Source organism: Hypoxylon fragiforme (genome assembly GCF_022984875.1).
Source record: "Hypoxylon fragiforme strain CBS 206.31 chromosome Unknown GGS25scaffold_9, whole genome shotgun sequence".
Lineage (NCBI taxonomy): Eukaryota > Fungi > Ascomycota > Sordariomycetes > Xylariales > Hypoxylaceae > Hypoxylon > Hypoxylon fragiforme.
In genome coordinates, this window is record NW_026054764.1 from 871,601 (window position 1) to 895,194 (window position 23,594).

Below are 23,594 nucleotides of genomic sequence, written 5' to 3' on the forward strand. Positions count from 1 at the left end.
CTAGAAGCGTTGAAGGTTTGATCCTTAATAGTTCGCCACCATGGTGCTGTCTTCTAGATGGATCGAGATTTATGTTACATGCTATGTCTAGGTAGTATCTGTTAGTTAAAAGATTGACCGTAACGAGAAAGGGAAGGGTATCCGGTACTGAGATAGGTCAAGGCTGTCTAATCGAGGCATTCGTTGCGCAGCTAGGGATTCGCGTTAGAGATTGCATCTTTATGAGAAAGATATCTATTATGTATGTATTACAGCTGGGTGAAGCAGCTGGGCTGTCACTCTATATTTTGCCTTGGAACTGTGACAAGACATGCTAGTATGACAGCTTATACGGTTGTCGCAACTTTTGGTCCCCGATGTGATCAAGATAGGGGCTTTCACATCTCCATGATACATGTATGAGGATTAGAATCCTATGAATGATGGATGGAACAATTCCCTACAAAATATCAGAATGGAAACATCAATTTCTCTGTTAGGGCTCGGAGAGGTACGTAATCTTCAGCATTGGCATTCTTTATTAACTCATGTTTTTTATTTCGAATGTAACCGATTCGTGGTCCAATGGGACTCAACGGCGTAAAACATATGATTCTAACGGATTAAGAAATTCATACATACAATAGACCAGAAAGCCTCTTTTAGCCATAGCCATAGCCAGGGATGTTTCTGCTCCAGCCGTCCTGCTCGGTTGATCCGCATCATAAGATCAAGTACTTGCTCTGAACATAGTCCTTCCAACAATGGGATTGAAACGTATTGCAAGACGTAAGCTTTCTTCTTGTAGTAGGTATCCGGTTCCACGTGTCTGAAATTATCGAACGTAGACCAGAAGCTTACTACTGTTTGACATATATTGAAACTAATGTTACACACAATGTTCTCTCAAGACAAGCTCACGACGAGCCGCATCACGGTAGTAGTAGGTCTAGAGTATGGTAGATTTATATTAGCCGACAGCCTTCCGCCGTACACGTAATCTTCTTCCTATTGTCGTTAGCGTTATGCGGCGTGGTCCTGGGAGTGACCCCGACCCCTGAAGTATGTCCTAAAAGAAGCATTCTTCTTACCTTAGGCAGGTAGATCCGGTAATTGAACGCTATTTGAGATACGATTTGTGGGGTAGAAAAATGTTGTAGACTTTTAAATATGTAAATGTCCTGCCTTGCGGAGCGAAGCTCGGTTTCTCCTATCTTGTGGTTTATGTACGGCACGTGACTACCCCAGATGTGACAACCTATACATCATCACAGCGTGTATCCCGCATATTGAGACTCAGGGATTACCGACATCGTTTCTAGGATTTAACTGTCTACCTACCTGTTATACTAGTAAGCCATACGCAATACAGTATCAGAGAGGAGTTTAGCATACGCAAACACGATAAGTACCTACTACTTAGGTCAAACCTAGTGGGTAATACCTGTGGTCAAGGGCACTTACATTTCGTTCAAGCGAGATGATAACATCTACATAAATGCTGGATGATTATATCAAGACCAGTCTGAGAATAACGCTTAAGAAGGTATTATGGCCCTGCCCCTGAAAAGCGAAACGGCATGACATTAAATTGATGAACAGGCCTCTAGATAGGGGCTGATGGCCAGGTTTTCACTCGATAACCACTAGTACCAGTTCCAAATCCGGCCACCAACGGTACCTTAAAGTGCTGGTGCGTGAGGATCGAAAATAGTTCGCCGACAAAGTCCGGCAGAAGAAGCTGTTAATAGAATGAGATGTCTTTCACGTTCCATCGTTGGCAAGGCCAAACATACCCAACTAAATAGGGGACGCGGCCCTCCTTGTTTAGGTATCAAATATATACCTACCTAATTAAGTTAATTACCACGCCATCCATTGTTTTTCATTGTACCAGAGGCCTTGGAAACGGCTGATGCCTGTCAACACTAAGTCGTCCCTACACTGGTGTAAACTCATAACTGACAAAGTACTTTAAGTTATATCATTCATAATTGCTTGGCCTACTGCTATTCTACCTCATCTACCTACAGCAACTCAAGATCCGCAACCACAGCCCTATGGTCACTAATAAACACCTCATCAATATCATTATCCAGAATCTCATACTGCACCGCCTCATACCTACTCTCACCCACCGGCCCAAGCCACACAAAATCAATACGACTCTTCTCCTCCGTCGAGAACCCCGTGTACGTCAACTCATTCGTGCCCAGCTTCTTCGCGCCCGACGTCCACAGCTCGGCCAGGAACCCCATGTCCTCTAGCGTGGTATACGCCTCCTCGCCGGGCTCGGAGTTGAAGTCGCCCGTCAGCGTGACGCCCAGCCCCCCGTATTGCTCCAGCACGGCGCGGATGCGCGCGACCACGACTTTTACCCCCTCGGTGCGCGCTCGCGCGCTCACGTTGTCGAGGTGCGTGTTCGCGTGCAGGAACCGCTTCCCGGTAGCAGCATGCTCGAAGACGCCGATGACGACGACGCGGCGGCTGCCGGCGTCCCAGCCGAAGGAGGGCTCGTCGGGCGTCGGGGACAGCCACTTCATCTCGCTGTGCACGAGCCTGAGGACGTCGGGCCGGTAGATGATGGGGTTGTACTCGCCCTTTGTCGCGCCGTCGTCGCGCCCGAAGCCGATGTGCGTCCAGGTGTCCGACCCTAGGCCGTCTAGGATGTCGCTGAGCTGGTTGTCGAGGACCTCTTGTAGTCCCAGCACGGAGACCGCGCCGTCGGATGTGGCGTTGGCTGTCACCCCCGAAAGCTGGTTGATCAGGCCGGTGCGCCGGTCCTCCCACGGCAGTTCGTTCTTGTCGAGGTTTGTCGCCGCGTAGCGGATGTTAAACGTAACGATCCGTATGGGCAGGTTCGCTGCCATTACTACGCCGGCAACGACCAGGAAGTGGGAGAAGAGGGCCGTGAGCTGCATTTTGAGACACCGATGAAGGCAGGTTAGGTAAGTTCCGATGCCACGCAATTCTGTATACTACTACCTGGTACTTATAGAGACTCTCTGATGACCCGGAAACTCACCTGGTAATTTTATAGTCGCCAAGTCGACTATTTATAAACGGCCGATTACCTATACAAATCCAGGTATCATGAGTAAGACACGGGAGGATCAAGCAAATCCCATGAGCCAAATGGCCCGGATTCCGGACTTGCATTTGGGGTACACCACATGACTATCAACTTCCTGTCGAGGATAGTTTTCGAAGCTCGGTTAGCCTACCGCGGGATCTGAAAGAACCCACGTGGGGTGGCATCAGATCTCAAAAATAGCTTGATATGCGGGTCGCAAATTGATTCCATGGGTACCAGATTGGGCGACATTACGATACGATGGTAATCAGGTGGCGCAGAAGCAGTGATGATGGATACTACCCAGGTACATAAGTCCCAGTGACGTACTTTGAGTCCATACTTATGGGGGTGTAAGAATTTAAGACGATCCTTCTGGTGATATGAATTTAATTACAATATATACAATATAAGATGGACGCGTTTCAAGGTTACCTAGTAATGGGGCTGAAAGTAACGTTCTTATGGCCTCTGGGCAAATGCCGTGTTGAATTAATTTATAGATGTTTATTCAGCTCCTAAGGAGCTATATTAATGACTGAGAACCCGAACGTCCCCCGACAAAGACAGGGTAGAATTACCCGTGGGCGAAAACAAGCAGGAAAAAGCTATAAACAATCACATACTAGGTACCTGACGTCAAGATTATAGAAAGTACTCTCAAATTTATAAAGTAGGTAACAGCAGAATGTTAAGATCGTCACAATATAGCAAACTTGGATAGGAGGTAAATAACTAGTGACGCGCGCAGTTGAATACTTACGGGAGACCGGAAGTTTAGGTCTGGCCTAAAGGGAAGGGAAGGAAGGGCATGAGAGATATCGAGTAAAATGGCAAACAACCATTTCCGACCCACGAGAACGGTCAAGACTCCCAAATTATGCAACAAGTGCTTTTCCCAAGGCAATATGTGCGTACCTATATAAGCTTTTATGTATATACAAGCTAACCCCGTCGCGACATCTACCTATATACACTCGTCCTCCAGTCGTCGCCATCTATCCCCTATCCCACCATCCTCCTACTCATCGCTTATCCACTGCTCCGCTGGCATCCACTCTTCGCGACGATCTCCGCGGGGCACGTAACCTGCTTGAAGGAGACGCCCGGGTTGTCGGCGCCGCCGAACCAGTCGAAGCGCCAGTAGCAGCCCTCCTTGAGGGCAGCGGGGAAGCTGTCGCAGGCGGCGCGCGAGCTGACGCCGCCGTACCGCTCGCCCCAGCCGTTGGAGGGCGCGCCGTATTGCTCCGTGCAGGCGTTGAAGATGCCTACGCCGCCGCCGGGGATCTAGTTGTTGGGTGGAGTTATTAGTGGTATTTTTTTTCATTTTTTTTTTTTTTTTTTTTGGTGGAGAAGGGAAAGAGGGAGAACGGGATGATGTGTCTTCTCGTGAGAAATGACAGGAAATGAAAAGCGAATAAATCCCCAAGACGTGAGATGGAGAAGTAGGATAAGCCATCAACATACCGCAAGATCAAAATGATTCTGCCCCAAATCGCCCCCCGTATTACTCGCCTGCACAATCATCTTCTTGCCGCTGACCGGTCCACTCGTGAACGTGAGCTCGTAGCACGCGCAGCACCAAGTCGTCTCGGTCTGGCCGCTGATGCGGACGGCGGCCCAGCCGTAGGCCATGGTGTCGTTGACGGCCCAGGGGCTCTGGTTGGAGCACATGAAGGCGCCGCCGCCGCTGTCGCAGCCGCTCTTGGTCGCGCCGTTGTCGTTCAGCGGCTTGTCGTCCTTGCTGCACGTGCCCACCAGCTTGCCGCTGTCCGTCTTCGCCGACCACCCGCAGCTCGGCTTGCAGCAGTCCCAGTACCGCGTCGTCTCCCCCGAGCCCGAGGCTTGGGCCGATACCCCGGACAGCTGGAGCAGGGCCGCGAGGGCTAGGCCGGTTTTTTTGAGCTGCATCTTGTCTTTTGTTGCTCCTTTTTCTCTCTACGTGTGATGGGTTTAAGTATAGTTCGTGGCTGCTCTAAGGAGAAAAGAAGATAGAGAATTAGAACAGGAAACAATAAAGCACGCCATCAGGAAACCACGAGGCTTTTAAACCAGATAAAAGGAAGCCATGATTCATTCGTGCCGAGCCATAATTCCATAAACCATTGACCGCATCTCCCCTCCCCCCTCAATATAACCCACCGGGAAGTGCTAATCTCTTTCCACTATCATGAACCTGGACTACCATGGCGAGCCGCCGTAGTGGGATCTTGCATGGCACTAAAATAAGGAGATATATGGGGGATCAGCGCGGGTAGGGCTTTGTTGATGGAACGGAACCTGGGTGAGTGGAGTAAGGGAGCTGGCAAAATAGGAAGAGCTATCTGGAAAAAGACCCCGTGTCCAATAGCCGACGGGAATCTGGTTCCGTGAGGTCATGCACATATGTAGCTAGGGACGACACCCCGACAATGCTACCGTACCTGGGAGATCCAATTTGCCCCCCCCCCCCCCCACATATTGTCATGCGGAGAAGAAGCAGGTTACCTATGTAGGTAGGTATCCATCAAGATTTCAGGTATTAGGTATGTAGGCCAGGCACATAGCCAGGAACCAAGTACTGGGTAGGTCTAGATCTTGTGTGGTCGCTACATGTATTTTAAATGCAAATCACTACAATAATACAGACATTCTTGAGACCGTCTTAGGTATTCATGTAGAAAAGTAACTAATAGGAAGCATAAAGCCTGCAAGACTGCAAGCTCACCTACGTCGTAGGTAACTTTTGGGAGTATCTTCAACGTAACACACACCGAAACACTCCTAAACCAACCTTCCCGCATTCAAAGACCCCTAGCTGACACCAACAGCCTCATGCAAAGACGTATCTCATATTTATAGGCAATTTTCTTTAGAATCCCCATCCACTACCCCCCCTATCATCCCGACGACGACCGCCCTCATCAAGAGCGTCGCCGACACGGTTGATAACCTGATCCAGGAAGCCGCCTGATCCTGACTCTTCATCACGGCGTTCATCGCGTCGATCATCGCGCTCATAATCAGAGCGTTCCTCGCGGCTGTAATCAGAGCGCTCCTCGCGGCCGTAATCGGAGGATTCCTCACGACGACTGTAGCTTTCTTCGCGACTATCGCCGCCATAAGAGCGCTCCTCACGACGGCCGCCATACTCGTCACCGCCGCCATCACGTTCCTGGCGTCCACCACCATAGTTATCCTCATCTCTGCGTTGGTTCCAGCCGCTGGATTCTTGGTAGCTCTCTTCATTGCTTTCATACCGACGCTCTGTACGTTCTTCGTAGCCGCCGCCGTAGCTCGGGCGCGAGTCGGTACGTTCTTCATAGCCGCGGCCATGACCACGGTCGTCTTGTTCGTAACGACTATATTCTCTGCTCTCTCCTCCGCCGGAGTATTGGGTTTCCGAGTATTCGGCCTGGCCATATCGGCTTCCAGAACGTCCGTACTCCTCGCGGCTCTCAGTGCGCGATCCATCATCATCCTCGCGCCGACTACTGAACGATTCTGTCTCATTGTTTTTGAATGCCCCTCCGAGAAGAGAGCTACCGATAGCTCCGAGGAATCCTCCTCCAGAGCTGCTAGACTGCTGCCCTCCAGAGGTGGGTAAGTTGATTTGTCCACCAGATTGAGCCTTGACGAATTCAGAGATGCCTCCTGTGACACCTTCGACGATGGCACCGCTAGCGGCACCCGCAATACGATCTTCCATGGTCCCACCCTCTGCGAAGTTCTTGTGCATGCCGAGAGGTTTTCCGCATCCGTGTCCACAGTCTTCAACGCCCTCTTTGTGGTTCTCGCCATTCTCAACACCATTACGGGAAAGCTTCTGACGATAGTCATCTTTTGCGCTATCGTCCATCTCGTTCCACCATTCCTCAACGGAACGGAACATGATTTTGCGGCCATCGCGGGCGCCATCCTCTCCCATGTCGCGCTGAGCCGGATGGTGTAGAACACCGTTGATGATACGGTTCATCAGGCGGTCCACGTCGGCGCCCTCATCGTCCCAGGCATCCATGATTTGAGGAACAACCCAGTTGACAACCTTGCTGGCGGTCTTGCCGGCAATTTCGTTAAGGATCTGCGATTGGTTAGCCATGAAAATGCGCAAACTAGGCAAAAGTCACTTACGTTAGAAAAGTGATCCTTTGACAGCATAGAGTGCGTTGGGTCGCTGCAATCGTCGTCGTCGAACACCACATGTTGCTCATTCTTGCTGCTTTCAATGATCTCCGACGATCCAGTGCGTAGCTCATTTTTTACTTGTTGAATGAGGGGAACGACGAAAGGTGCCATGATGGAGAAAACCCACATCGACATCTGTTCCTCAAGTTGTTCTACGATCTTAGGTAAGATAGGGATCTTCTCGATAGCCTCGCTAATGCCCTTCATAAGCTCGTCATGGAATTCAATGGCGGGCATAATCTGAGCAAAGACTTGCTGAATGTATTGGGTAAACTCTTCCGGATCCCTCGGAGAAATGGACGTGTTGGCCATTTGCGCATCGTTGGCATTGCTCTGAATAGTTTCCAGCTTCTGCTTCTTGTTATCGCCACCGAAGATGCCATCCGGGATCTTGTCGATAAGTCCCTCGAGGATGCTAGTATCGTTCTTCCTCGCATTTTCCTGAAGAGTGCCCTCAAGCTCCTGGATCTCGTTCTGCGTCAATTTGTCCGAAACTGTTTAAGTGTTAACGCTATTTCATGCAGGCCATGGATGAATGACATCACGAACCTTCTCCTGTGACTGAGTGAAGGAAGTCGACACCTCCAAAGGTACCGGTGATGCAAGGGTAGACACGATGGCGAGCACCAGAGATCTGGATCTGGGTGTTTCTGCCCACATGGGGGAAAATATCACGTTCACCTAGTTCAATGAGAGCTAATTCGGTATAATTGCTGTGAGCTAGGAAATCTATTCGGGATAAGAGTTAGCATGATGAGGTTTGTAAGCTTGAGAAAGAGTTGAACCTCGGAGGTCGGGGCATTACCTTCTAGACAGTGTAGACCGGTACCGAGCAGACGCAAAGCTTCGTAGAGATCACTCTTCCTGTTATTACGTTTGTAGTTTCGGCCGAGCTCGACGCAGCGGGTGAAGAGCTTCCTAACGTGAAGGGCCGAAGTCATGATATTAGCCCGTTCATTAGCAATGTAGTTCTTCATGCCTGTCTCCGGGTCGATAGCAAGCTCGACTCCCTCATCAACGGGGCCGCGTAGTCTTCGTTCATACTGGCGGGCATCCTCGTTGTCGGCATAGTTCTTGGGGTTGTCAATGTGGTCTTCAGGTCGATAGCAGCCGAGGCGGTCTGCGGTAACCTCAAACTCCTGAGAGCCAAAGCCAAAAGTTAAGAAGCCGAGAACGCAAAGGAGTAGCCGGATAGCTTCAGCCGAGACTGCCTTAACAGTTCCAACATCAATGGCTTGGGAATAATCTCGAAGCCAGTTGCCAAAGTAGACACGAGAAACCATAAGCTTGTTGAACTTTTTGCCTCCGACAGCGCGAGCCATTACAAGGGTAAGAAGAGTGTCTTCGATGTCGCCATGACGCCCTAAATAGATTATCGTATTAGAGATATTCGGAGTTTCGGGATTTATTTTACCCAAATATCTTGAGGGGAACACTTACAATTCTGTCCTTCAACTTTAGAGATACCTATCACGATGAAGTCAGTTTATTAGTTCGTATATAAAGTATTAGGGATGGTAAAGCATACCTGCGATGTTACCAGCACCGAAAGCGAGAGCTGGTCGCGCGAACGCAAAGAGGAAAACCAATCCCAACAGGACAGGGAAAGGCCTAAGGGTAATCATGATGAATCTCCCTTATTGAGGTTTATTGATGTAAGGGTGGTGATATTGTTATTGAGATTAATGATGGTGAGGATAGTTGTGAGGGAGTTGACCTCAGACTAGGTAGATAAGGAAACTCAATTAGATTTTATTTCTTTCGTCCTGGATTCCTGGGATATAATGAAACAACGATAATAATCAGCTTAGGTTGGGGTGATGGCAAGGAGGAGAAAGGAGGGGGAGGGGTAGCAAGCAGTCTAGCAGAAGCTTCAGCTGCAAATGCTGCTACATAGCCTAGGTATCCGGTATCCCAGATACCCTACCCTAGATACCTACCTAGTTAATAGATAGATACCTTATTAGTTGTAGTTACGTGATCCTGGCGCTGGTGTAACGAATCATCCAATATGGAGGGGTCGTTGGAGGGGTTTGGGTTATCTGAGTGGCTCGTGTTTCGACTTGGTCGGCTTGTGAAGCTTTTACACCCGTATGCCAAGCCCAAGATACAGGTTTTAAGTGGATTGGATTTGATCATATTTGAAACCATTTAATGCCGGCGCCAAAGGAGGGTCGATTCTACGAGTACTCTACACTTCGTCTTACTAGCAAAGTCGTACAGAAATTGTAGTACTAGGTACGAGCAGTAGGCATAGTGATCCACAATATGCCCTATTCATAACAGCAGGGTTTAATTAACATTGAATGGTACCGATGTTCTTATGTGCGTAGTTGTATGCGAATAGAGCTTGACTTTCTACAACACCTTGGTAGATTATATGTAGGACATCATGTCACTGGTGTAACGTCAATGATATCAATAACAACAACAACAACAACAACAACAACAGTCATATAAGATTTATGATTGATAACCATAGAAAGCAAATATGTATTTAACAGATCAGAACAACTCGATATGCCTCTGATTTGCTGTGTGTTAAAAGACTAAATCTCAGCCAGCGTAACTATCCAATTGCTTCAGCTCAGGATGACTGGCAGTGATGATTGACAGCTGGCCCGTGCTACATCCGGCACCTCCTTGCCGCGTTGGAAGCCCACCGGTGAGTGGGCCCCGGATTCTACCCTGTATGGACCAGAAGAATTAATGAATGATAAATCTCGATAGCAACTTTTGAACTTGAAATCACTGGGCAGCTAGTGTGACCTAGACAATTGCGGGACCTATACGAATGTTACCTAGTAGTTAGTTAGTAGGCAGCTAGGTAATTTATGTGTCTGCGAAAAAAGAGAAAATAGTTCCATGTTTTCGTAATCGTGATACGTGTTGAACCTGATCACAATGATTTTTCTTTCCCGTATGAGAGGGTCTACTCGTCTGATATGGGCTTCTAGAAGTGTTGCTGTTGCTGCAAGCTTCCGCCTCCCCTTATGGATGACAAGTAATAAATAGGTTCCGAAATCTACCTGGGTAGGTAGATACCTGGCAAGTTGACGCGATTCTGTCAAATAGCTCTATGCTATTTTTACTTACTAATATTATGTTGAACCCTCGCAGTGATTGTTGCTTGCCTCTAATAGGTACCTAGTTTTAATTATGGCGTAAGCAGTGAGCACTCGATAAAAAAAAGAGAAAACATGAGAAGGTAGCCTGCGTGCATCGAGTGTGTGTGTCAGTTGACGAGGGTGGCATGAGCTGAAGTGAGGGGTAACACTAGTTGTTCCAAATGTCAACAACATTCGTTTAAACTGCTAGGCTGGGTAGGTACTTTGTACTGTTTGTGTACCCCAGTAGGTTAGGTATCTCAGACTGAGATTCTCAGTCATAGTTAGGTTGGATAGAGGGGATTTTGAGAGAAGATCTTATAATCACGACGATACGTAAGTGTACTATGTAGTCACTTAGCTACTGCATGCACTTAGTAATTCCTGAAATAACATGTTGAATGAACTTCCGGAATGCTGGCCGTTTAATGGCGCTGGAGAAGTGATGTCTGAAAAACAAGACTTATTAGGCAAGGATATCTTCGACACCTATATAGACTTAGGTATCAAGGCGAGGCTGACCTACTGTACTTGGAACCAAGGCGGCCTCGAATGCATGGGCTTAACAATAGTGCTGTGATGGGTATACATCAGTAACATTGCTGAGGACTTGACAGTAACAAGGACCTAGCGAAGCCGGGGCACTGAGGCAAATGCAAAAGGCAGTGAAGAGTTCCCAGAGCGTGAAGTATAGCAACAAATACTAGCCAAAGCGATGCCTTGATCAAATTTAGATATGCTTCAAGTCTTTACATAGATGATTTACAGGTACGAGCGGCTCATGGAGGCAAAGAAACAAGATATGTAGCTTAAAGTTAAGTATGTGAGTTGAATTTGTATGTGTTTAGATGAATCTAACGTCATGGCAGCAATACTTTGTAGTTACCAACTGACCTCAAATACTCCTAAGCTTTATAGGAAATGGAGGGGTTACAGCTTAGTATGTATGGCATCAGGAGACTTGACGTAAGGGAACTCCTACGATATGGCGCAAGTATGAATATAACGATTGCTGGGGGCAGGGCTTTGACAGAAGCAGACACTCTAGGGCTGTTGGATGGATGGTTCGGGGTTATGGCAACAGGCGCGTGAGTTGAGATAATTACCTTACTGATCTCTACCTAGGTAGACACCAAAGGCAGGCAGGTAGGCATTGGTTTAGTCTCTAAATGGGCTTCTAAGGGACCATAGGCACAATTTAAACAGTAACAGCTTATTGTCCGAGTTACCCAGGTGCAGAACGAGTAAGTGTGCTATTATTTAGTGACGATGTGTAAAATTCAGTGATGAGATTGCTTTGCCGGTGACTTCGGCGAGTTGTTAGATGCGCTACAAAACGAAGGGGTTGCGGGGTAAGGTAAGTAGGTAGAGAGGATGTAGAATGAGATGGGATGGCAGGTGGTGGTAGATGATGAAATGGAACGTAATGGATTCAATGATTATAAGCACTGGAGTCCTCTAAAGTCTAGGTGTTCTTTTAATTTTGATCGTTCTAAAAGGGTCCGGGTGGGCTACAATAAGTTTGAAGTGTGCACATGCGAGGTGTAAAAGATCAAAAGCTTGGTGTGGATAGACTGACAGCTTAGAAAGGACGGAGGAAGGTAGAAGGGAAAGGGTGCTAAAGTGTAGGAGTGTGTAGGAGTGTGCATACCTGGAGCGACAACTGAATTGATGGTTGGGGGGAAGGTGTCGGGGGAGTTGGTTTGACCCTGAAAAATCTGTAGGTGATAAAAAGAGAGAGACCGGCAATTGCCGCTGCTTTAGGCGTCTAAGGACGCGCTGATGTGATTTGGTGGGCTTCAGGTGCACCATTTTCACCGAGCCAATGGATTGGCGGCTTTACACTAGGCGGGTGCAACCATCTAATTGAGAAGTTGGCAGTCACTGACAACACCAAATCACCAGCAGGTGCCCAGTACTTCCAGTCTCCCTCAGTGTACCTACGTACCTAATCCAGTGATGATTTTTTTTTAGAAGTCATTCTCTAAAAAAGTCCAAAACTTCTAAACGGCTTTAGAACATGAGCACGAGCCGTCAACACCATTAAAAAGCGCCGAGCTTATGAGAAATATCTACTTTATCTTTGCATCATGAAAAGGGAATATGCGGTAAGGTTTATATGCTATAAATTCGCATTGTATGGCGAGGAGTTGTTAAGAAGTGACTTGAAAAGAATAACAAATTGATGTAAAGTAGAAGTAGTTAACAGAATCGCAAAAATTCTCTAGGTTAGTTTGGTATGGTTCCATCTGTACTTGCTGATTCTGATTATTATGATTATTATTATCTTTTTTTTTTTTTCCTTTTTTTTCGCGCGCTTCCTTCTACGGGTAACGGGGCTTGGTGCCTGGGGGGCCTGGGCTGATTTCGATTCTCCCCTCCCAAAAATTATGTAAATGGGACCTGTCTTCCTCGGTTCACACTACTAGATGCGTTGTAAACTTGATAGGGAGAATCTACATAAAACACTTAAAATTTAAGTGGTTGTAGTGCAAGTTACATGGAATAATTGATATGAGTTTTCTAGTCATACTGAATTATTTTAATTGAATTGCATTGGTAGAATTGAATCAATTAAATGGTTGTATTTTCGAGAAGGTCGAGTACCTAGTACCTATGTACCTAGTAGTACTGTCAGAAGTACTGTCACAAGTACTGTTACAAGTACCTAGTAGGTACCAAAAGGCGTCGCTGCTGCAGGAAAACAGCAGCTAGTCCACCAAAGGTTGCAGACTGCCCAGGTGGACATCAATTGATCTGTGGATTTTGGGACCCCCCCGGAACACCCCTCCCCTCCTTCAGTGATCAGTGATTTGGGAAATCAGCAAGCCTGAGCCTCGCCGTATTTAGAGGGTGCCCCGCCCCTCCCAACTCAGTGCCCTGCCCTAAACTTTCTTTCCCCCAAAAATTTGTTCTTTCTGCCCTTTCCTTCACTGTCCTCCAGTGGTCACTCACACTATCACCCACCACCAATCCGCACCAAATAGGCTGCATTCTTTTTAAGAATCAAAATTGTCCACCTTACTTTACTGCCTATTACCTATTAGTAGTTAGGCAAGACAGCCAATCCGATTAATCCAATCAATTCTTACACGAAGCACTGGAAAAAAAGGAGATACAAGGCCAAAGGCATTTGTTAACCGGTAACAACAAGCACCATTCACCGGTACCAGCAATTATAAGGCCGACCAGCAGTACAGTACCTAGTACTCAGTGCCCCCAATAGCTAATAACAATTGATACCAACAACGATAACCACTAAGGCAATCAAATCATAATGCCTCGCCCTAAAAAGACAGACCCCTCCAAGCAGCCTGCAGCTGTTGCACCCGCGCCAGCCATGATGCCTATGGCCATGCAGCCTATGCCTGGCCAGATTCCCGTTCAGCCTCAGCCTCTTGCTGCAGGTCCTGCAGTCCAACCTCAACGAACAATTGGAATTGAGGAATTTATTCGAGTTCGCGACAGTGTAAGTAACTCAACATTATTAATATACCTTTTTATTCTACCCATCCTGTTTCTCTGTCTCATACCCACTCCTATCGCCTTGCACACATAAGATATACACACTTGCCTACGTGGGTTGTTTGTTATTATGTGATGTGCAGGCAGACAGGCAGTTATAGATAGTGAAAGAGATGGGAACATGGAAATGGATATAGATCGTTATATTCAGCAAACATTCTAGACTTGTATTCCAGCCCTTGATGAGATACTTGATCTGCAGCATATTGTCTATGTAAACTAGCACACATATTATTTTACTTATACCTCTTGCTTTTAACATACTTTTTAGTAGTATTTATGACTAGATATCTCATACTGACAAATATACCAGGTCCATGCTCGGTTCAACACTATCACAGGACTCATGAAGAGTTTCTCAGATGACTTTCTTCGTCAGACCAACCTCTTGATTGGAGAGCCTGCTCCGTTTGACAATGGTGGTGGCCATATGCAGAATCTTATCGCGAATCTCGATGGCATGGCTCAACTGGCAGGATTTGGCGAGCACGTTGAGGAGAAGAAGGAACGCAAGAAGCGTACTCACGATCCCAATGCTCCCAAGCGTCCCCTGACACCATACTTCCTCTACATGCAGACCGCCCGCCCCATCATTGCCAATGACCTTGGGCAAGATGCGCCGAAAGGTGCCGTCCAGGAAGAAGGTCAGCGCCGATGGGCCTCGATGACGCCGGCTGAGAAAAATGTGAGTGAACCTTGGAATACCTGAAGAACAACCCACTGTTCCCTCTTACTAACAATACTAGGCCTGGAATAATGCTTATCAGTTCAACCTCCGCCTTTACAATGCACGAGTCCACTCATACAAGGCCGGCAACCCCGATGCCCGAAATATGACTGATCCCGATGCCCTTTCGTACGCTGATGCGAATGGTATCCCTCAGCCCGTCCTGTCAGGCGAGGATGCTTACGCCCCTAATGATCAAGATGCCATTGCCGAACAACTTCAAATGGCTGTAGCACCAGCGATTGAGGAAACGCCCAAGACCAAGAACACTCGCAAGCGCAAGAGCACTGTTGCCGAAGTCGAGGAGCCTGACGTGAGCGCGGTTAAGAACGCGGCGCCAGCCAGCCCCGACAAGAAGCGCAAGAGAGCCTCTAAAGTGGCTGACACACCAGAGGAGCCCAAGAAGTCCAGCCGCAAGAAGAAGGCTACCTAGGTTGGTTCACTCTATTCATAGACGGCGGCTCCTCGTCTTCGTGTATGAGATTGCACTTGTATTGCGGCTTAACGACTCGAGACGAATCTTTACCACGCAGAATATGCATGGTGAAGCTATAGCCACAGAGGGAACAGGTAGTGGAAGGCGGGCATGTTTCGAGGTGGATAAGGACCGACTCGTTTTGAGCCGGCTTTTAATGACAATGCCAGCATGGGGATGATGAGAGGCTATTGCTGCTACTACTGCTCTTCTAACTACGACGACTGTTGGAAGGGAGGGAAGGACCCTCACCTTCACTATGAAAGAGGGCAAAATATATCCTCTTTTTTTCCGACGTTTGTATTATGAATGATGAGAAATCCTACAGTTGCCCCGCGGCCATAGGGGATTTACCGGGATTACCGGGAAGGGTCTGTTGGCGATACACAATAGGTGTTATTGCCGGATAGGGCGGAAAGGAGTTCTTATTTCCAAAGGGAACTTGACTGAACTGAACTGAGCTGATGGAGGGAAGAGGAAGATGAAGAAAGAAGAAGTACATACCTCTTACACTCTCAAGAACATACAAAGTCGAGGTGCCTTACTTTATTTATGTACGAAGAACAAACAAAAAGTACTTGTCAAGTACTGTGTTTGTACCGGGTCCTCTCATGGTGTCTGGTTCGAGGCTATGTGTATGTACGTCAATCATGTGTATTTATGGCGGCTTTGGTTTTGGTCTGGCTTGAAGGGCAACGCAATTCGTTTTCCGTTTATTTTCTCCACTTGATGGCTTTCCAGTGCTGTTGTTCTTGCTGCATGTTTCGTTTTCTCTTGGAGTTTTTTTTTGGTGCGTGTAATGAATGATACGTTAGTATGAGTGAAAGTAATGATACGCAACTGATGATTGTTTCCTTCTAACCTGCAGACTTTATTATTATTAAGATCCCCTAATAACTATGCCTAACCTACAATGCAATGCAATGTAGTTGCTAGCCCTGGAGGTATGTAAGTATAGCACATACGAATACGGACCCCGAACCTAAAGAGCTCACTGTAAGTAAAAGGTAGGTAGGTACCTAACCTACCTACCTACCTAACCTCGTATAACTAATAGCCAGAAGACACCTTTTTATGGCATTTGCCCACCGCGTAGTTATCCTCCAATGTGGCCAGCCAATCAACTTACACCGTTCTTCAGCTCTCCAGCCACAGCTCGGTATTTACTCGGCGCCCTGACTGACCTGACACCTGGGAGATGCAAGAAAATCAGAGCTATGTATTGTATTGTATTGTATTGTATTGTATTGTATTGTATTGTATTGTACATAACTAGTAAGTTCCAGGGCTGTTACAGTATGCTCATAGCACACCCAAACCAGATACTGCCTGCATGTACAATACCTACCAAACACCTCCTCCTGAGCACAATGCGCTATGGAAGGTATGTAAAGCTACTTATGTGCACCTACTTAGCGAAGTACCTACCTAGTGGTGTTAAAACAATGGTACTTGTACTTCATCTTTCACATAGGTAGGTACCTAGCTAACCTAGGTAGCGCCTATCCCTCATAAGTATTCAGACGAACATATCCGAGACTTTGAACCCTAAGTTATAGGGGCTATACCTGCCTACACTGCTAGATTGGCACCTCCAAGGTTTCCTTTCATATTTTCCCCCTAGGTCAGGTAATTTGCCTTCTGAGCGACATTTGATCCATGCCTACGTAGGTGCATACATATGTAGGTAACAACCAGGTAACACTCCAACATCCATCTCAAATCCCATATACCGTACCCCCCAAGCTATATAGCCTACCACTTCCACTCCCATTTTCTCTCAATCTCCCCCCTAACACCCCCCTAATAAACAAACCAGGCCTGCGTAAGCGGCAGCACCTCCGCCGGCGCCGCCGTGCACAGCACGCCATCAGCCTCGACCGTGTACCTCTCGGGGTCAACGCGCATCTTGGGCATCGCATCGTTGAAGCGCATGTCCTTTTTACTAACACCACGACAATTACGCACGGCCTCGATGCGCTTGCGGAGGCCGTAGGTAGCCGTCACGTGTGGGAGACTAGCCTGCGAGACGAAGAGGAGGCTGGACTGGGGGACGAGGGGCGCGAACATGGGGCGCGCGAGGACGGGCTGTACGGTGGGGATGGAGGCGTTGGGGTCGCCCTGGGAGAGTTAGTATAGGTTGGGCTAAGATTTGGCGGTGGTGGTGTCCGTTATCTGTTGCTTTCGTGGGGAGGAAGGGGAGAGCAGAAAGTACAAGGAAACTCACCATCTGCGCATACGCAATCAACCCGCTCTTCACAACCAGCGCGGGCTTCGCGCCGAACCACGCCGGGTCCCAAAGTACGAGATCCGCCAGCTTACCGACCTCGATGCTCCCCACAATGTGGCCCATGCCCTGTGCCAGGGCCGGGTTGATCGTGTACTTGCTGACGTAGCGCTTGACTCTGTAATTATCGGCGCCCGTGCCCTCATCCTCCGACAGGAAACCTCGCTGGACCTTGTTCTTGTGCGCTGTGTTCCAGGTGCGTAGGATGACCTCGCCACAGCGGCCCATGGCCTGCGAGTCTGAACTCATCATCGATATGGCTCCGAGGTCGTGCAACACGTCTTCAGCGGCGATGGTCTCGGCGCGGATCCGTGACTCGGCGAACGCGACGTCCTCTGGGATGTTTCGGGATAGATGGTGGCACACCATGAGCATGTCTAGATGTTCGTCGAGGGTGTTTTTTGTGTAGGGCCTTGTAGGGTTCGTTGAAGACGGCAGCACATTCTCGTTCTCGACCACTCTAATGATATCTGGAGCGTGTCCACCTCCGGCACCTTCTGTATGGTATGTGTGGATGGTGCGGCCCTTGAAGGCGGCGATTGTTGTTTCTACATACCCTGACTCGTTAAGAGTATCCGTGTGAATTAGGCATTGCACATCTAGTTCATCGCACACGCTTAGACAAGAGTCTATGGCCGCGGGAGTTGTGCCCCAGTCTTCGTGAAGCTTTAAACCACAGGCGCCTGCTTGAACCTGTTCCCTGAGTGCTCGAGGGTCGCTGTCATTACCTTTTCCTGTGATGCCTATGTTGACGGGTAGCGTGTCGCACGCTTGCAGCATTTGCCGCATATAGTTGGCTCCAGGGGTGCAAGTGGTAGCATTGGTGCCAGCGCTGATAAAGGTTTAGGTACATTAGTAAATAACGTAACAAGCGGGTTGGAATATGAGCGACGACACTCATCAAAGAAAAAAAAGGGGGGGGAGAGAGAATTCTTTACCTGGGCCCAGTTCCACCACCCAACATCGTCGTAATGCCTGAAGCAATAGACTCATAAGCCTGCTGGGGGCAAATAAGATGGATATGCGTATCCAAGCCACCGGCCGTGACGATCTTCCCCTCTCCCGCAATGACGTCCGTACAGCTCCCCACAATCATACCCTCCGTGACACCATGCATAACATCCGGGTTACCCGCTTTCCCAATCGCCGTAATTATGCCGTCCTTGACCCCGATATCCGCCTTGTAGATCCCGGTGTGATCCACGATCAACGCATTCGTCACAACCATGTCCAGACAATCGGCGTCCGGACATCCCGTCATCTGTCCCATTCCCTCGCGCAGCGTCTTGCCGCCTCCGAATTTGCACTCGTCGCCGTACGTCGCCAAGTCCTTTTCCACCTTAACCCACAGGTCCGTCGCACCGAGACGCACCAAATCCCCCGTCGTTGGGCCAAACATTGTGCGATAAGCAGCGCGGTCAATAGAGCATGCATCGATGAACGCCATGTCGCCCGCAGGCTGCGGCGCATGCGCAAACCCTGCCTCGCGCAACGCGCTCACGATAGCGTCGACGCGGGAGAGGTCAACGGGGCCGGAGGCGAGGGAATTGCCGCCGCGGATAACACGGTTACCGCCAATGGCAACGAGGGAGACGGTCTTGGTGTCGCCGGGCTCGAAGCGCACGGAGGTGCCGGCGGGGATGTCGAGGCGAAAGCCGTACGCAGCGGTACGGTCGAACTCGAGGCGGGCGTTCGTCTCGATAAAGTGGTAGTGGCTGCCCACCTGGATCGGGCGGTCGCCCTTGCTCGTCACCTGGAGCCGGATGCGCTGGCGGTCCGCGTTTAGCGTGATCCGCCCCTTAACCGCAACGACGGCGCCGGGCTGTGCGGTGGGAGCGTAGGCGCTGGCGTCGGCGAGCGGGAAGTCATCCTGACTGGGTATCGGAAGGAAGCTGCCGTACAGGGCCTTGGCTAGGTCACCGTCGTCGGTGGCGATGGGATCATGTACAGTGACAAGGTAGGTGCCACAGGGGAAGGTGCCCTCGACCTGGATCTCATGAAGGGTACTGACAACGGATGGTAAGACATGTCTACGGCCTAACATGGTGGAGCCGATGGCCATGAGATCGGCGACGCTGTGCTGGCCATCGCGGATGAGTTCCTGGAGGTTATTTGCGATGAGAGCCTGCGACAGAGTTTAGCTTTCGCCCAGCTGATGGTGAGCCAGAATATCATCTTCATATATCCATCCCCAAATAGAAAATCATATTCCATTGAATTCAAAGAGAAACCTACAGTGGCCTCGGTGTGGTTAAGCTTGACACCTCTAGCCAATCTCCTCTGGGCTAAGAGGCCCAGTTGCGAGATGACGAGCTTATCGAGCTAGAATAATATTTTATTAGCATCTTTATGTCAAGAAACATAGACTAACATGTACCTCTTTAGGGATTAGATGCATTATTATTGTAGTAGGGCCTATTTATAACGTGGCTCTCATAGGTTTTTTTCTAAAGTGACATTCTTCTATTTGAGCTTCAGTTTATAGAAAGTAAATACTTCCAGGTTCAATGTTCATGTTACATACTATGCTAATATCCAGTGAGATCATTCCACCTTCCCTTCCTCCTTCCCGCTTGTATGTAATACACCTACATAATCCAATCCATTTCTTTCCCAGCCCTAACCTGGAAACCCACGGCACCTTATCTACGTGGGGCCTATCCGACTGTATGTATGTGTGTAGCTCGGGGCTTCCCATCCACTGCATTGGGTATTGGATTAAATCTCTAAATACATGTATACCCCGCAACTTGGACTAAGACCCCTGTGCAGTTGGAGATAAAAGGGCGATCGGGGAAGCTGCCTACATGTGATGTAGCCCAATGATACACGGCCTATCAACTGCTTACAGGTACCTAGGTATCTTTAGTATGTAGCTGAGAAGAGGGGGACCGAAGCATTCATATCAATACCTACATGTACTACCTAGTAGGTAGTGGTACTACTAGACGTTATGTGCGGCATATGTATCCTGCAATGTCACAATAAAGTACATTATGTAGAGAAGTAATGCCTTCAATCTTTCAATGTTGGAATTGAATCGTTCAATATTTACGTACCATCCTAGCTACCTACCATAGTATGCAAGTAGACGAGGACTTGATGTGTGACACAGCCGATTTGCAGCAGTAGCTCACACCAACAGTCCATAGTAATTCGATCACAATCGTTTTGAATCAATTCCCATGCATACCTACACGATCCGCCAACTCCATCCAGACCAATAAGCTCCTAACTATACTGGTCAAGGTAAGTTCTGGAGGGCATGGCACAGCATCACATTCGTCTCAAAACAACCCATAAAACCCTCAAGCCTAACGCCCCATTTTGGTATCGCGAAACATGAACCAGCCAACCCTTTCTCGTGATGCATTCGTTGCTTTAGGAGCTCTTATTCCTCTTCTACTTCCTCGTCCCACACTAGACGTTCTTTCTTCATGAGATCCGACATCATCTCAGGCTTGAAGATCGTGCTGCCGGGGTTTGTGGAACGGGGTACCTTGCCGAGGTTAGGGTCGTCGAATACTGTTCCTATGCTTTCGATCCACCTTCGTCGACGTTCCATCAACGTCTTCGTCACATCGCCGATGCCCGGTCGGGCCATTCCTGCCGCCGCGCTTCCCGCTGCGTGGCTTCCTCCACCCGCGCCGCCCGGTCGCTTCGCCTTCTTGCTCTTGCCCATCGTACGCGTCCGCTTGAGATACGCTCCCTGGACTTGGGTATCGAGGTCTTCCAGAATGGTCTGGTATTCTTGATGGGCCATTCTTTCCTTGACCAGGTCCGTAAGTCGGGCCTTGCGCGCTCCGTTGATGAGCATCTGCTCGCGCAGTCGGTCTTGCAAGAGGCGCAAACGGGCGGCAACTTCGTCATCAAAGTGTCCATCGTAATCGCCGTCGAAACTATCCTGAGGGAGGAAGCCAATGTGGCGTAGTTCTTGCTTGATACGTTCGTCCACTTGTAAGTAGTCCAATTTGGGATGTGTAGCTTTCTTCCACGCCTCGGTCGATGATTCCGTCATGAAGGCGGCTGGCGGAATACTCTTGCTTTCTTCACCTGTCGCGCCGGGGCCAGAATCGCCATTCGCCTCCTCCTTAATCTCCGCATCTCCGTTGATTCCATTCGTCATCGGCTTATCTTCGCTGAGCTGGGCTCGTGCCTCAGGGCGCATAGCTTCCAGTAGTCGCGATAGGACAGGCCCGACTGACAACTTATCCGTTTCTGCGACGTCGTCCTCCATATTATCAATATTGCCTCGTGCCTGGTTAGGTGCGAGCTTGTCTCTTCCCGGTAGAGTTGAGTCAATAGCCATAGCTCCATCTTCCTCTGCCCAAATCTCTGTGTAATGTTTCTTGCCTCGTTTGGGCATGACAAAGGGCGTGACTCGGTCGCCACGTTCACGCAAAAAGGCGAGATCTTCCTCGGCGAATTGACGGAAGTATGGCTCAATGTAGGTAGAGAAAGTGCTAAAGCTGATCTGGTTCGAAGGTTTCGCACTACTGAAATCCTTATCCGGCGGATCACCAGCAATCATGTCGGCGAGATCTGACTTGGGAAAGACGGCAACGGAATACAACTCCTGTAGTTCCTCCTCAGTCATCGTCGGCTTGACTGGGCGGATTTCGTAGACAGTGGGGTCTGGGAAAGTGGACGGGTCTTCACCGAAAGTCTGGTGTTGAGGTGCTTCTCGGCGGGGAGGGGCGCCTTCATCCTCGGACTCCTCCTCGACGACTTTATTGTCGCCTTTCGATTTTTCGTCTACTTCCATTACGCTAGGGGTTGCGACTGCGACTGGGGAAAGCGAAGAGCTGACTGAATCGTGTTCTCGGGACGGTTTTCGGGACTTGCTAGGGTCGCGTAGAGGGGAGGAGCGTTCTGAATGGAAAAGATTAGTCCAAATCCGCCATCAGAGCTATTAGATAGATGAGAGAAGAAATAGAATAGCAACAGTCATCTTTCAAACTAAGATTGTGGGTTTGATAAAATAAATAAATAGAAAAAACCACTAGGGCGCCATAGACGCGTTTATTAGGATAAATAAGGAATTCAAATCCTAATCCACCACTGTGCGAAGGTTCTCTGCGCAACAGTAGACCGACGTCAAACTCCACGGAACGAATTATGAGTGCGGCGTAATTTAGACCAAAGTAAAAAAATAGGGAGAGGTATAATAGAAGTACTGGTATTTGCTTACCAGTAAGCGCATCCGCAGGAGCAAGATTGTCGTTCGCCTTTCGCTTCTTCTTGTTCGTTCTCTTCTCTGAATCTTCGTCCCCCTCTTTGCGGATGTCGTCTTTTCTACTAGGCGGGGGCGCTTCGTCGTAATGGCTCTTTCTCTGAGCAGCTACAAGACGCATTCCCTTGTCACACCAAGTACCTCGTCGTTCTATTATCTCATTCAACTTTCCGAGTCGTATGATGAGGCCATCGAGGCTTTTAGAATCAGGAATTACAACGTTGGAAGCACTGAGGTCAATCAAGTCGTCAAATGATATATTGCGAACTGAATCTAATCGAAGGTCGAGGAACTCGGTCTCGATAACATCGACAGGTGGAATACTAGCGGTAGATGATGGAATATTAGACATGGGCGTCGTGTTGCGACTGCGCTTCCCCATCACACCGGCATTCTTCTTGCCAGTGCCCTTCTGGCTAGGCACTGGAGGCATGCTTGTGATATTTCAGTAAGTTTGATGCGTTTGATATTCAATTGTAGAATAGCAAATCAATGAAGAAATAAAAAGCCGTTGGGATGCGTAAAGGAAGTTGACGAAATGTTGCGGTTTATGATGAATGATAGTAAATTAGGTAAATCAACGTTGAATGTTGTCGTCGGAGAAAGTAAGGTAATAATCGAGGTACCGGCCTAATAACTAATAATACGTACATTGGCTTCTTGGCTTCGCATCCCTGCAGTATATGTACCTAGTACTGCTGGTAACCTTGGGTACCTAGGTACATATGTAGGTAGTTACTAGGTACCTAGTACCTAGTGATGTGTGCAGATGTGGGGTTAAGTTTTAACTATTTGGACAGGATGCATGACGTTGAAGTTGAACATTAACCTTCAAGGACGGGCTTAGCTTATCATGGATAGGTACATTCATGGATAGATATTCTTATACCAAGTACGAAGTATATCCACCTGAGGTTCTCCTCTTACATAGTGCATCTTTCACCTCAACTTCCATCTTTCCATCTTCCCATCTTCCCATCTTTCACTTAATATTGACATTCTCATTTGAAACAATGCAACAAGA

The 23,594-nt window shown here is 48.5% G+C and overlaps 6 protein-coding genes across 6 annotated transcripts; 1 reads left to right on the top strand and 5 right to left on the bottom strand.

Annotated features, from left to right (window-relative positions):
• Positions 1–1,951: 1,951 nt before the first annotated feature.
• Positions 1,952–3,483, bottom strand: GGS25DRAFT_506516 (Endonuclease/exonuclease/phosphatase). Its single transcript, XM_049262316.1, has one exon. It carries the CDS (start codon positions 2,898–2,900, stop codon positions 2,007–2,009), a length of 894 nt encoding a protein of 297 aa, XP_049112905.1. The 5' UTR covers positions 2,901–3,483; the 3' UTR covers positions 1,952–2,006.
• Positions 3,484–3,522: 39 nt separating this feature from the next.
• Positions 3,523–5,117, bottom strand: GGS25DRAFT_444544 (glycoside hydrolase family 45 protein). Its single transcript, XM_049258767.1, has 2 exons — positions 4,520–5,117; positions 3,523–4,339 (listed from the first exon to the last, which is right to left on the bottom strand). Exons 1-2 carry the CDS (start codon positions 4,961–4,963, stop codon positions 4,085–4,087), a joined length of 699 nt encoding a protein of 232 aa, XP_049112906.1. The 5' UTR covers positions 4,964–5,117; the 3' UTR covers positions 3,523–4,084.
• A 492-nt stretch (positions 5,118–5,609) lies between these two features.
• GGS25DRAFT_506519 (Het-C-domain-containing protein) lies at positions 5,610–9,059 on the bottom strand. Its single transcript, XM_049262317.1, has 6 exons — positions 8,745–9,059; positions 8,657–8,683; positions 8,022–8,579; positions 7,766–7,945; positions 7,163–7,710; positions 5,610–7,112 (listed from the first exon to the last, which is right to left on the bottom strand). Exons 1-6 carry the CDS (start codon positions 8,839–8,841, stop codon positions 5,904–5,906), a joined length of 2,619 nt encoding a protein of 872 aa, XP_049112907.1. The 5' UTR covers positions 8,842–9,059; the 3' UTR covers positions 5,610–5,903.
• A 4,368-nt stretch (positions 9,060–13,427) lies between these two features.
• GGS25DRAFT_444626 (uncharacterized protein) lies at positions 13,428–15,305 on the top strand. The gene is made up of 4 exons (XM_049258768.1): positions 13,428–13,522; positions 13,587–13,792; positions 14,162–14,533; positions 14,595–15,305. The coding sequence occupies exons 2-4, from the start codon at positions 13,601–13,603 to the stop codon at positions 15,006–15,008; spliced, it is 978 nt and encodes a 325-aa protein (XP_049112908.1). The 5' UTR covers positions 13,428–13,522; positions 13,587–13,600; the 3' UTR covers positions 15,009–15,305.
• A 961-nt stretch (positions 15,306–16,266) lies between these two features.
• On the bottom strand, positions 16,267–20,171 carry GGS25DRAFT_506531 (urease). Its single transcript, XM_049262318.1, has 5 exons — positions 19,715–20,171; positions 19,573–19,659; positions 18,276–19,462; positions 17,278–18,169; positions 16,267–17,171 (listed from the first exon to the last, which is right to left on the bottom strand). The coding sequence occupies exons 1-5, from the start codon at positions 19,733–19,735 to the stop codon at positions 16,854–16,856; spliced, it is 2,505 nt and encodes an 834-aa protein (XP_049112909.1). The 5' UTR covers positions 19,736–20,171; the 3' UTR covers positions 16,267–16,853.
• A 176-nt stretch (positions 20,172–20,347) lies between these two features.
• On the bottom strand, positions 20,348–23,160 carry GGS25DRAFT_506534 (histone acetyltransferases subunit 3-domain-containing protein). Its single transcript, XM_049262319.1, has 2 exons — positions 22,529–23,160; positions 20,348–22,209 (listed from the first exon to the last, which is right to left on the bottom strand). Exons 1-2 carry the CDS (start codon positions 23,001–23,003, stop codon positions 20,729–20,731), a joined length of 1,956 nt encoding a protein of 651 aa, XP_049112910.1. The 5' UTR covers positions 23,004–23,160; the 3' UTR covers positions 20,348–20,728.
• Positions 23,161–23,594: the final 434 nt, after the last annotated feature.

Coding starts and splice junctions, on each gene's coding strand:
- GGS25DRAFT_506516 (XM_049262316.1), bottom strand. CDS start 2,900: ATGCAGCTCACGGCCCTCTTCTCCCACTTCCTGGTCGTTGCCGGCGTA.
- GGS25DRAFT_444544 (XM_049258767.1), bottom strand. CDS start 4,963: ATGCAGCTCAAAAAAACCGGCCTAGCCCTCGCGGCCCTGCTCCAGCTG. Junction 4,340..4,519: donor AGAATCATTTTGATCTTGCG/GTATGTTGATGG, acceptor CCCAACAACTAG/ATCCCCGGCGGCGGCGTAGG.
- GGS25DRAFT_506519 (XM_049262317.1), bottom strand. CDS start 8,841: ATGATTACCCTTAGGCCTTTCCCTGTCCTGTTGGGATTGGTTTTCCTC. Junction 8,684..8,744: donor CGGTGCTGGTAACATCGCAG/GTATGCTTTACC, acceptor TCATCGTGATAG/GTATCTCTAAAGTTGAAGGA. Junction 7,113..7,162: donor CAAAGGATCACTTTTCTAAC/GTAAGTGACTTT, acceptor AACCAATCGCAG/ATCCTTAACGAAATTGCCGG.
- GGS25DRAFT_444626 (XM_049258768.1), top strand. CDS start 13,601: ATGCCTCGCCCTAAAAAGACAGACCCCTCCAAGCAGCCTGCAGCTGTT. Junction 13,793..14,161: donor TTATTCGAGTTCGCGACAGT/GTAAGTAACTCA, acceptor CAAATATACCAG/GTCCATGCTCGGTTCAACAC. Junction 14,534..14,594: donor TGACGCCGGCTGAGAAAAAT/GTGAGTGAACCT, acceptor TAACAATACTAG/GCCTGGAATAATGCTTATCA.
- GGS25DRAFT_506531 (XM_049262318.1), bottom strand. CDS start 19,735: ATGCATCTAATCCCTAAAGAG. Junction 19,660..19,714: donor TGCATCTAATCCCTAAAGAG/GTACATGTTAGT, acceptor ATATTATTCTAG/CTCGATAAGCTCGTCATCTC. Junction 17,172..17,277: donor TGATTGCGTATGCGCAGATG/GTGAGTTTCCTT, acceptor TAACTCTCCCAG/GGCGACCCCAACGCCTCCAT.
- GGS25DRAFT_506534 (XM_049262319.1), bottom strand. CDS start 23,003: ATGCCTCCAGTGCCTAGCCAGAAGGGCACTGGCAAGAAGAATGCCGGT. Junction 22,210..22,528: donor TCCTGCGGATGCGCTTACTG/GTAAGCAAATAC, acceptor TTTTCCATTCAG/AACGCTCCTCCCCTCTACGC.